General features: G+C 35.4%; 1 protein-coding gene across 1 annotated transcript; it reads right to left on the bottom strand.

Annotated features, from left to right (window-relative positions):
- Positions 1-2,668: 2,668 nt before the first annotated feature.
- On the bottom strand, positions 2,669-12,860 carry LOC108240502 (acetylcholinesterase). Its single transcript, XM_017424038.2, has 9 exons — positions 12,523-12,860; positions 10,129-10,354; positions 9,790-9,922; positions 9,533-9,684; positions 7,669-7,855; positions 6,204-6,514; positions 4,590-4,799; positions 4,350-4,507; positions 2,669-3,458 (listed from the first exon to the last, which is right to left on the bottom strand). The coding sequence occupies exons 1-9, from the start codon at positions 12,821-12,823 to the stop codon at positions 3,331-3,333; spliced, it is 1,806 nt and encodes a 601-aa protein (XP_017279527.1). The 5' UTR covers positions 12,824-12,860; the 3' UTR covers positions 2,669-3,330.
- Positions 12,861-13,327: the final 467 nt, after the last annotated feature.

Here is a 13,327-nt window from a genome sequence, read left to right as displayed (position 1 = left end):
ATATAACACAGTCATAACCACCAAAGCCCTGTCTTTCATATTTTTAAAACTTTTTTTTAATATTTTTTAGTTTGGTCTGGAGTGATACTGTCAGAAACTCGAGCCCCACATTTCACAAAGGGAAACCCCAAAACTTTACAATGATGTCAAACAGTTTTCAAGGTGTTTACCATCTGGACAGCGAGAGTCGGTGGGTGCTGGTCCAACAGCGATAGGCGGCCATTCATCTATTGAAGGTTTGTGTTTCAGGTGGTCCTCATTAAAACGTTGACTACACAGTCAGTCACCAGAATTCAGGTTGTAATTTTCACCAAGAGCTAATCTAACCACATCCATTAAATTTTCTTGTATTTTGGGAAGCTGATGAATCACAAAACTGTTGTAGTTTTGGGTCGGTTTACACAAATAACTGCAACGCACTAAACCATTTCACCCCCATACTATCCATATTTGCTGTTTACTGACTGGTTGGCATTCCTGTGTTTGGCACTTGATACATCACAATTCTGGGTGATCATAGAAAATGACCCAAGAGACCCTGGTAATTTTTTATTTTATTATTAATTTTAAAATACTGTAATTCTTTTTGAAATGAGACTCTCGAAACAACAAGCACTTTTTATGATTTTCTTTTTATTTATGTTAGCTTCAAAACACTTTTCATTCCCTGTTTAAGCTCCTCTGTCTGACTTCTAGTTAGCGGTTAGCTTATTTAAAAAAAAAAAAATTGGTTCTAGTCTGTCAAAAAAATGTTGCATCAAGACTAGCTTGTGCTTTAACCAGAAACAAGTGCTTTTGACCATTTATTATGAAAAATAAATAAACAAATACACCACCTTCTTTGCTTCTTAGAACACTCCAAGAATGGTAGTTCATCTGAACTGCTGATGGACATACACATACAAATTATGATTTTTTTTCTTCCAACAGCGCTGTTACTGACATATAAGTCCTATTCATCTTAAATGTTGTATGTAAAAACACAATATGTAGTAGGAAGTATGTGTTTCATTCTCTATTGTGTGTTCTGCAATCTCTTTTGAATATGGGTTTTATTGACAGAATTTTTTTTCCTCTGTTATTTTTCTTTTCTTTTGCACATATAAAAAAACATAAAACAAACAAACATTTAGTGTCAGTGAACACAGTCTGGTCATAAAAATCTGGGCTGCAGGCAATCACCAAATGAGAGACCTGCACTATAACCCCTACCAGATATGTAAAGATCACAAAATTTAAGTCACACACGTTTGGAAGTCGATCATACAGTAGAGTGAACACAGAACCATATATTCAGTCTGCTAAACTCTAAAACTATTCTGATGACAAGAGCCAACTATCATTTAGGAAGTCCTAATGGTACTTCTTAAATTTCTTTCACAGAGGATGAGGTGAGTGTCTGTGCATCTCTCCTCATCAGACTAATGTGCTGTCAAATTGCTCCCTCCTCAACCTAAAGCTTAGAGACCATCATTGTGTCGGTAAAGCCTCTGGGTGGTCTTAAACTTTCCAAACTTTGAAGATAAAATGAACCTACTCCTTGTACGGTATCATTTGTTTTTTTCTGCCTCATCAGTAAAAATAATGCCAGTAACTTCATGAATTTTCGTTTTCAACTTATTTTAAACTCAGACACAACTTTTAGGTGAGTACTCTCCCTTCCTCTGAGTACGGTTGAGAGTCACTCATTGCACAAGATCCTTGCTTATATCAGTCATCCCTATTTGTCAGATGGGAAAATAGCTCATGAACCACTAAAAAATAAAAAAATAAAAACACTTGTAGAAATGATTAATTTGATGTACATTTCAGACTTAAAGGTGGCATGCATTCCTTCAAGAAATCTCATTAGCATTTAAAGGTGACCTATTATGCAAAATTCACTTTTGCATGTTTTTATACTTTCATTTGGGTATCTACTGCTTCTAGAAACAGTCCAAGCGCATAAACCAAAACAAATAAAAATACATCCATGCTTTTTTTTTGGCAATAAGTAAATGTTTTGCTGGTGTCTGCAAAACGACCTCTTTCAAATTGTTGTGTCACAATCCTGTTACCTAGCAACCCCAAGCCTAGCCCGGCCCCTCACTTAGCAACCTAAGTGGAGCTCCACCCACTTCATTACATGAAGACCATCACGTTTGTTCTGCTGGTTTTACCGCTGAACAATGTCTGCTGGAAAAAAAAAAAAAAGTTTGGTTATTGACTACTTGACAAATATCGGTTCAGAACCGCTAAGTGTCCCTGTTCCAAAGTCAGAATCCTCAGAGTTTGAATGAATAACAAGATAAATGTGCGTCAGATCCACAACGTTTAATCCTTCAGTGAGTTTTATGTTTCGAGACGGGACACTGAGTTGGGAGGGTGTGGCCAATAGCAGCTTGTTTGCATAATAGTGATGTAGCCCTGCAACTGCTCATTCTGAAATGAGCTCAAAACAGGTAGAACTTATCAGGTAAAATCTCAAAATCTGAGAATGATTTTGTGTATTAAATGTAACGAACATGTTTTGTATAGCTCACAGACATATCCTAACTCGTTCAAGGAAGAATAATAGGTCACCTTTAAAACATTTCAACAATAAAAAACAAATAACTGAGAAAAAAAGTTACTTAATGAACGTGTGGTGTGCCCCCCAAAAAATAAAAAAATAAATAAATCAACTAGATATAGAGGAACACCTTTATTTTCCATTATATGGTCTTCACTGGTTAGTACAGTAAGCAGTGAATCAATTTAATTCCAGAGCTTGTTTTTTACTTAAAAATTAAGAATAATGTTTTTGTTTTTTCCAGCAGCTGCACATTTTAAGCGCATCACACACATTACTTTCAATAAGCACCTGATGTGACTATTTGTCACACAATATGGGCAACAGTACAGAGGCAGAAGTGGGGGTGTGAAGTTAATCCACCAGTGAAGCACACCAGCAAACAAAGGAGGTACTTGCAGAACCAAACTGATGTGTACAAGGGAAGTAGTATGTGGAAGATCTAGCAAATTATTCCTAATAATGCTGTAATTATTCAGCTGATTCTGAGCTGCAGGGTTACTGCGTATAAACACACACTGATATATCACGGTTTCATCTCTGTTCCATCAGTTTGAATTACTAAAGAATCACAACAGTTTAAACAGGAGTACCTGATGAGGGAAAAGGGATATAGGCTTTAGAAAAAGATTTGTTTTACATGTCAGATAGATAAGAAGTCAGCTGGTTAAAATCATTTTAAAAAGTATTGTTCTTGTTTACACTCTCATTTATATGCTCACTTTTTTAAGTAAAGATATTAGCCATGTAAAATGTTTTTAGCGCTTCCACAAAACAGGCTAGTCTAACAAATAGATGTTCTCAAGATTCAGCCAATAACTTAAAGTTATAATCAGGAAAAAAAATAGAAATAAGTAATTAGAGCGAAGTTCAATCCCACTTGCATTAAAGCAAGACAGCAGCTCATCTGTGGAAAAGAGAGCAGAGAGAGTCATTATGAAGTAATCTTTCACAAAGTATCTTGTAGCTCTATTTGACTTTTGTGTTAAAATGCAGTTCCTTTAGAAGCATGCACACATTTATTTAATTGCTTTATTGATTGTTTTTTGTCCCTAAGGGTTAAAGTCAGATCATTATACTGCCTGTCAAACACCACTGTCAAATAAACATTTTATATTAAAATATAGATGCTAACGGGTGCTGTCACTCATGTAAAACAGGTACAGAGGTCTCAGAACTTGGCAGCACCATGGAAATAAAAAGGATATGATTGTAGATATGATTGTAGGATGTTCATTTTTGTTTTTGTTTATTTGTAATTTTTACTCTTAAAAAAAATTCAGAAATTAATATAATTAATTCATAATAAATAACACATTTTGATTATCATTTGCTCCCTACTAATAAAAAATGTGAAGCCAACAGTTTGTTAAAACTGTCGTTAAACTTGTTAATTTTGCATCTTAACAAATGGGTAGTTTGTTAAGATGCAAAATAAACTCAAACTCATTAGAAACTCAATATCATTATAGTGGTCTTGAGCATGGAAAGTGCATGCAAATACAGTGTATCTGACCTGAGCAGCAGAGTTGTGTGCTCATCTTGTCCTATTTGGTAAAATGAATCAGTACAGGTGCAGTGTGGTACATGATGAGCTCATTCAACTACGATCAGGGAAACTGAGGAGAAGTGAGCTAGTATTGCAAAACTCTTCTACAGGAAAACTACCTCTTTTGCTGAGTCTGATACAATGTCTTCTACTACTTATGATGATCTATAAGGCTTTCTGGGTGTGTCTGTGTGCGAAGATTATGGACAGCAAGATATGTCTGTGTGTGCATGTGTGTGTGTGTCTAACCCGAGGTCTTCTGTATTTGAGGTAGTAATCTGTTCCAGAGCTGACACTCTGTGGCTCTCATCATCCTTCTTTGTTCCGGATGGTTGTAGTTCAAAGTTATATACTCCTGCTGTTCAGAGGTAAACACTGGCCAGGCAGCTCCATCAATCTCTGGATTCCTGAAAAGAAAGACATGAAAGTCACAGTTCAGTGGCATCACAGCGGTCATTGAGTAACCGAGTCACGGACTGGTTAGCCTACCCGTTACGAGCAAAGTTGGCCCAGTGTTTCATAAACTTCTTGGTCATGTTAACTTCGTTCTTCGTGTATCCAAGGGATGTATTCAGAGGCATTCCAAAGACAAATTCTATCTCAAAGCCGTGCATTACACCCATCCATTCAGGCCAAGGATTAACAGATGACCGGTGGTCAAATAAATACAGGAAGGTCTTACCACCACCTTGTGAGTACCTGAAAAAAAAATACAGAAACATCTTTCCATTGTAACAGGTAATTTAACAAAATAAAATACAGTCCATGTTTCTCTTTATGACAATAAAAGGCAAAACTATTACAGTGAGGATAGTACAATACTTTGCTTTCCAATGAATAATAGTATGAAAGCAACATCTTTTTTACAGTCACTTAGACTTTTTATTATTTTTATTAGATCTGAGATTGGTCAACAATCTTTTTTGGGTTCATTTTTTTTTTCTTCATATGATTGAGCCTGACTCATTTAAGTTAGATTTTTTAAATTTGCAGTCAAACAAACTAAAATAAATATTTAAGTATAAGCAAGTTTACCTTTTAAAGGTTAGATTTACACACAACCAACAAGGATAAATGTTTTAATAAACTTAAATTCTGTATATTTACATGATGTTTTGAGGACATAATTTTTTTATGTCAAATATGAATGTGTCTTTGTTGTTGTTTTCATGAATGTAAGTCATTAAATCATGAAAAAGACACTAAAATGAACCAGATTTGTGTCAAATGTTATTTGAAGACACAGCAATGGTGCAAATAGCCTACAAAAGGGTCAGGGTTAGGGTTAGGGAAAATAGGTCAACAATTGCGACTTCCTTGGAAGAGCTGTTTGGGATCAAGAAATTTCCCTTTTTTTGACAGTTGGCTTACTTGTTTTTTTGTTTTTTTTTTTCTTTTGAGTATAGCAGCAGATTTATTCCTATATTTCCACCTAAATGTCCTCTCCTTAACTCTACGTTTGTCCAATTCTGCTATATATGCTTGCCTACACAGACTTCAGCCAGACTAATGCAGGTCAATCACATGACTCAAGCTTCCACTTGGTTATTTATGGATTCAGTTGAGTGCTTTGTTTACATGGTGTGCGTACCCGCATCTCTGAATTACATATCAATATATCTGGAAAAGCACTGGATTAAACACTTTCAAACTGCACCATTTAATATAGTTCTGGATAACCTTTTATTTTTGATTTCAGAGTCTGCAGTAAGTACCTTTAAATTATATATTTTGGGTTTTTTTGGTTAAAAAAAAAAGATAATAATATAATTTGTCCATGTTTCTTTTGTTTACTTTGCAGAAATTATTACAGATAACATAGCTTGACTGCCATAAAATACAATTTGCACAAAACATGGTGATGTCCCTATTGTTGTTTCCAAAAATTATTGCTTAAGGCATCAGACATGCACAAAGACAGACACAAACACATAAAGGAGTAAGCCTATGAGCAAACTGGTTCCTGTTGTACAGTAAAACCCCTATTTATGATTATTTGTTGTCTTTATGAAACAAAGGAAAAAGAACATGCTCTTTGATAACGACTTTTTGTGATTTTTATCAACTTTGGATGAAATTTTTAAAACTGACACTGCAGCTTACCCGAGCGCAAATTCCAGCGCAGGACAGACAAACAGCTGGTCTCCAACCAGACTACCAAGTGAGTCACGGTTTTTTGTCCTGTTTTTCACATCAGTCCAATCAGTGTATTGGAAAATGGCTGCTTCTCTTGTGACAGTACTTTCACTGGTCATTGTTAGTGGCACACCTTCCAAGAATTCATCCCTGGAGATGAGACTTTCACCGGTGAGGTTAAAACCGGGCATTCCATAAACGAGAAGGTATGTCCCTTCATCTTTATTTATGCCCAACATCAGCTCTTTTTTGGGGAGGTTACTGCTGCTTAACAGCACCTGGGTATAAAAAATGAGATGAAAATGATGAGTCAGAGTCTGATTTACATGGTTACTAACTAACAATATGAGACTGCAACAGAATTAAAGTATTATTGCAAGTACAGATTACAAAACTGAGCTCACAATTTATTTAATTGCAAAACAGATTTCCACTCACTACCAAATTCAGCAGCAAAATAATAATTCGTTGATTTATTATTGAGTCTTGAGGAAACTGTTTTCAATACATTTTCATTTCCACAAAAATAACTAATGGCTGCTTTGATTATATATACATCTGTTCAGGGATCAGATGTCAGGATACATGTGACAGCCAGTTCCAAGCTTTCTTTTTATAGTTACAAAGCTACTAAAGTTGTCAACAGGCACATCGTCAATAAAACGGGAGTAACTTGAAACTGCGTTTTGCCTGTCTGGGAGAAAAAAAAAAGTTTGAAATAAATTAGTGTTTTCTAGAACATATTTATTTGATTTAACATCAGCTTGTTGGCAGGCAAGCTGAGTTAGCTGAGTTATTATATGTACTTTATGTTGGGTAAACTAAAAGTATTTTAACTCTGATCTTCAGTTTACACACAACGTTTGATTTAGGACCATTTTTTTTTCTTGTTGGATAGTGAATGTGTACATGTTTCTATTTAAAAACACATTGGTCTACTGTATATTCAGAATAATAGATGCACTTTTTCATCCTTTTACTTCTCAAAGGAAACTCTGTGGGATGACAGTGTTTGTGTTTATGGGTCAAAATTGTGATGTGATGAAAAATGTATACAATTGCAAAACTAAATTTCAAAGCCTCAACTTTCCCAAACCCTTTAGAGATATTGCATCTCTACACCAGAAGTTCCTGAAAAAAAATCAAGTTGATACCTTTTCCACATTCTGCAGATGGATGCGAGTCAGCAATACACAAAGTAATTAGAATGCAATAAAAAACAGCCAGTAGTTTTTGTTATATTTAGAAATGAACATACCAAAATTTGATTTTGTCCTCTGTAGAGGAATTTCATCTATTGGGAATGCTCTTATTTTAAATGTACGTCTTGGGTTGTCATAATGAAATCATACTATGTATTATGCAAAACACACTTTTTTTTAAACAGCTTTTTACATTACAACAAAACCAACAACCACACACAGGTACCCACTTCAACTCTTGCTGGTAGGAAGTTGCCATCAACCACAGGTAGAAAAGGAAAGTCCAAGATTGATGCCTGTGAAACAAGTTTGTACTGTTTGAGTGCGATTTCTTGAGGATCTGCCTGCTGCAGACAAGCTTCTACACGGGTTGGATGAGATGTAGGACATCCAAGTAATTCTGCTAATCTCAAGGACCTGGGTAATGACAAAATACAAGGAAAAAAAGAAGGTAAACAAATATCATGCACGTTAATGACAGTGGGCAAAAGTTGACGTTCAACTTTCAAACTCTTACATGAACCAATTTTTACTTTAATAAAACTTTGTTTTTACATCTAATTTTAAACTATGCTGTGATTCCAGACGTTTTCCCTTGGCCATTCCTGTTCTCAGTTAACCATTCTTACCTGACCCTCTGGTTCATTACTCTCAGCTGTCACTATTTGTAATCAGTCCTCCCAGCCTACCTGTACTCTTGGTTCACTATCACTTCTAATTCTGTCACATTGTTTGTTGCCTGCCTATTCCCCGCCTCCTCCTTGCTGTTTTGGTTTCAGTTTTTGTTGCTGCTCTGTCAGGTATTTATTTGTTTTTCCGTTTATTAAAGTCCAAGTTTGTTCGTCTACATTCTTGAGTTCATCCAAAATCACTTCCTGACAATTAACCCATTTTGGAATAATGTACACTTTTTCAATCAATAAGGAATCCCTTAAATTTGTTTTTTATTGAAGTTATAAAAGACCATTTGAGCTATTTTGGAATTTATTTGATCAAGTAAAAGCTCTGATTTTCAAATGGTCCCTTCCATCTCTGCTCTTCAATGCATGAATAAATTCACTTAAAATGATACTGCTTTCACAATTTCTACTTTGTTTTTTTCAGTGCTGGCCTATACATATATCCAATGCATCTTTTAAAATGTTCCATTGTCAAAATATATTTTATATTTAGAATGCTACCCAACCTCAGTGAAACTACAAGGCAACTAGTTTTCATTGTTTGCTTGCCTAGATTCATCAATTTCGAATCTGCATGGTCAAAATTTGAAAAAGTGGTCGATTGTGATTCTTGCTCAGTTACTCTATGTGCATTATTAGGTGCTGTTCTTCTTAGTCCTGCTATTACATCTGTAAAACTCTCAAGAGTAAAACTGGATGCACATCCACAATTTAACTTTTGTAGTCAACCTGAATCAGGATGGCTGCCACAGCTAATCAACTCTAGCAAACCAAAAAATGCCTATAATTCAGTTAGTTTTACAGATATTGATCAAATAATTGGTGTAGTAATAGATGAGTCATCCCCAACATATTTTAAGCACTAACAGATTGCACAAGATCTTTGTATAAAACTTTGGCACACAAGGGTGGCAGGTAATTTGTATTACTTAAATAAATGCTAGTTTAACTTTTTTCAGATATGAATAAAACCTTTGGCATCTCAAACACACACACACTTTATACATATATATATATATATATATATATATATATATATATATATATATATATATATATATTTACAACTAGGGGACTAAGTATGGCATTTAACACTCCAAATTCCTCAAAAATCCCCAGCTAATCAAGGATTGATGTCCAGCCTTTACCATCATTCTATGTTGCGCTACCTCTCTATGAAGACTGAACTGTCCGGAAGCAGAACCAATATTTTACATTAACAGAATACCCACAAGAGATCATCAAATAAAGGAAATGAAAGTATGTATATAATTTCCTTGTAAAACATCTGACCATGATGGATCTTGTGAACATACGTAAGATATGTGTCCATCTGGAGTTAAATGCCACAGGCCACCTGACATAAACATGTAGTACATAGAAAAGAAATGAAAAGTACATAAACACTCAATACCTGTCCCTGGCCTCACTTTGATCGAATGTACCCCAGGGTGCATTCGGTGAGCCACTCTGCATCACAGCTTTTTGGAAAAGACTCTGGCTGCCTGGAGAGAGAATGTGGAAGCCCACAGATCCTGACCCAGCACTCTCCCCAAAGAGAGTCACCTAAATACGAAAGCAAATCAGAACCCAAAAGTTTTGCAAGTGTTTGTGGTTTACACAGTTTTTTCTCCAGGTTTTAGTGAAAACTCAAACATGCAACCATGTTACCTTTGTAGGATCTCCTCCAAATGCAGCAATGTTACTGGCTACCCATTGAAGTGCCAAGCGCTGGTCCAGAAGGCCTGCGTTGCCCTGGATTTTTTTGTTGTCAGGAAGAGACAGGAAACCAAAAGCTCCCACTCTATGAATGACAATGACAAAATGAAGAATGCTGGAACATGCATTTCACATAAGTTAAACCTACCTTTCCTTACTCCGATCAGCAATAACATTTTGTTCACTAGTAGTCAGCAACATTAGTCATCTTTTTACAGTGCAAAGTTCAGCTTAGGAAACATGCTTGCTTGCAATAAATATTTAGTATTTTCAACCTAAAGAGTTTCTGACCTGTAATTCATTGAAACCACAATAACACCCTCTGATTTACTAAGGAAGTGGCCATGGTAAACATCCAGGGATGATGTTCCTGCACTAAAGCCACCACCATAGATCCAAACGAGAACAGGAGCAAGTTGTGATTGGGTTTTGTTGAAAACTGGAGACCAAACATTTAGGTACAGGCAGTCCTCACTCAGAGGGGTGTTATGATTCCACATCTCTTCACCTTTGAACCCTGGAAGAGATTATACAGTATATTGTCATTTAACATTAAACATTGATTAAAACTACACTGCATTAGTTGATAGACTAACCTTGTCTTTAGACTTTAGACCCAGAGAAATATCAGTCTTTATTACAATGTTTCAGATTTAGGTACAAGCCGGTTAAACACATAAGGTAAAAAGGTCATTTATGGCAAATAGCTCTCAAGCTGAAGAAATGAATCAATACAGAAGCTTCTAAAACCAGCAACAGCAGTTTAACACTAATGCATTTTTTGTTTGTTTGTTTTGTTTTTGCTGATTTATATTTGGTATGATATATAGATTTGGAGTCTGTTTAGATGTGTTACATATGCCAGCTTTCGTTTTAGAAGACTTCCAACAATCCCTGGCAGATGCCTGATTCTATAAATAGTCTACCATTCAACTCCATCCATCTCTTTGGTGACAAGAGACTACATGGCTTTAATAATTCATTTTGCCTGTATTGTATAATAAATACAAAGAAGCACATATTTTACCTTTACTTTTTTATGAAAAACTAGAGATTATAGTTGACAACTTTTGTCAACAGTGCTCTTAGTCACTCATTTACAAGCACAGTGTAGTGTGTGTGTGTGTGTGTGTGTGTACGTGTGTGTTTAGGATTGTGTGATATGGTGTTTTATAACTGTTTCCACTTTGCAAATCTACTGTTGTAAAGTTCAATGTGACACTTTTATTATTTAACCGAGACATCCCACAGCAAAATTATAGGGCTACAACTTCCCCCATTAAGATCATTTTACATGTCATGTTTAAATCTATTAAAGAAGCCAGTAGTTAAGTAGGGTTGCCTGAAATGGAAATAATTTAGACACTTCTGGTGCATAAATGGAAATAAGAGGAGGAGGGGTGGGTGGGGGCAGATAGAATATGAGACATCTTTTCTTTACCCATTAGCAATCTATGTTTATCAAAGTTTATCAAAAGCACTTAGGGAAGACATCAATCTTTTTGTCTCTATTTTGTCATTGATTTAGATAAAAGTTTTATGATTTGTAAGTAGTTTTTTGTTTGTTTGTCTGTCTTTTAAACTAGAATTTGTTTACTTTGCCCAACACTGATTATAAAAATCCTTAACATGTGAATATGTATAGTGAACAATGAATTTGATTGTTCGTCTGTGTTTTCCACTGGTTTTTGGTCTGGCTAAGATCCTCTCTTGCTGGAAGTTGTCTGAAATGATGAATTCCTTTGTACCTAATTTAATAAAATGACACATAGTGCAGAATTTTCCACACATATCTCATCCATGGAATATTTGACGTAACTGACAGGCTGACAACAAGAGAGTGCATTACTGCAGTTCATACCACCATGACTCAACTGTTTTATCTGTAACATTTCTCTCCAGCTGATTTGCGTTGGCTCTTGTAAATACTGAACAAAGTGTATACCTTATCAGTTCAACAAGAAACATAGCTTTTAGTTTGTTTAGGAGTCAAATGAACTGCTACTCAGAGCAGGGCTCAATTAAGAGTGAATATAAAACTATATTTACTGCTATATAAAACAACTCAAACTCAAAATTGTCTTACCAGTTTGAACTAACACCAGCTTTTCTTTTCTTTCTTTCTTTCTTTTTGTTAATTGTGTCATTTTTGGAAGAGATGAATGTTTAGGGTTTTCAAGTTTTCCCCAACTGGTCAAATAAGAGTTACTGCCTGCACTGATGCTGCTGAATGGATCCTGCCATAAATCTGCCTTGATGAGCAATTTGAGAGTTTCCTATCTTAGGCTCCAGGTCACTTTATACTTCAGTCAAATTGTACCTTTGCAACACTGCTCACTATGTACCTATACCTTTTGGCTATGAAAATCAGCCTTCTGCCACAAGTCTCTTCATTTCCATCTTGGCCTACTGGATTCACCAGAAATTGTGTTTTTTGTTGTTGTTTGTTTGTTTTTTATCTCCACTTTCAAAAAGTAGTTTTCAAGATATAAGTTTTTCATACTAAGCAGTGTGTTAGGGCCTAAAATTCACCACAGTGAGGTTAAACATTCTGACACATCCTAAGTAATAAATACTAACATAATACAGTGAATTATTAAACTTTGAATAAGCAATTATGAGCAACAAAAACCCTCAAATTGAATTCATTAATTACATCAGTGTACACACACAAGTATTTCCTACCTGGAAAGGTTGAATCAGGAACCTGGTAGCAGCTATTTGGGAATTCGGTGGCCTCTTTCACACCCTCCCATCTTTGTACTGGCTCGGGAGCTTGGAATCTCAGCTTTTCAAGAGGTGGTTTTCCATAAGGAATTCCAAGAAAAGCTCTAACTTCACCACCCAGGACTGAAAGCAATTTCCCTTGAACTTTCCCATGTATCGTACTGATTACAAGGTCATCTCTTGAGGCAAATGATACAGGAAGGATGGGAAGCAATAGTAGAAAAATGGCAAAATGCGTATACTGAAAGATTGTTGCCATGGGAAATCTTGGGAGGACAAAACAGAAGAACACAGGAACTTCATTAGTTTATTATAATCAAATGTAACAAGTTGCAATAAGTTCAAACCACATAGTTGTTGAACAAGTGATCATGCTATTACACAAGAAACAGTCTGTACATAATCGGACTGTTTGAATTTATATTTTTAGATTTTAATATGAAATGTTTTTTTGGGATGAAAATTTGTTGGTTCTTTTTGTTTTTTTTTTCTGATTTATATTTGGTGCCATTTCTTAATTTAGAGTCTGTTTAGATGTGTTACATATGCCAACTTCGGTTTTAATAGGCTTCCAACAATCCCTGGCAGATGCCTGATTCTATAAATAGTCTACCATTCAACTCCATCCATCTCTTTGGTGACAAGAGACTACATGGCTTTAATAATTCATTTTGCCTGTATTGTATAATAAATACAAAGAAGCACATATTTTACCTTTACTTTTTTATGAAAAACTAGAGATTATAGTTGACAACTTTTGTCA

This window comes from Kryptolebias marmoratus, linkage group LG2, assembly GCF_001649575.2.
Source record: "Kryptolebias marmoratus isolate JLee-2015 linkage group LG2, ASM164957v2, whole genome shotgun sequence".
NCBI lineage: Eukaryota > Metazoa > Chordata > Actinopteri > Cyprinodontiformes > Rivulidae > Kryptolebias > Kryptolebias marmoratus.
The sequence above is the reverse complement of the archived record's forward strand: the minus strand, read 5'-3'. Positions and strand labels throughout refer to the sequence as shown.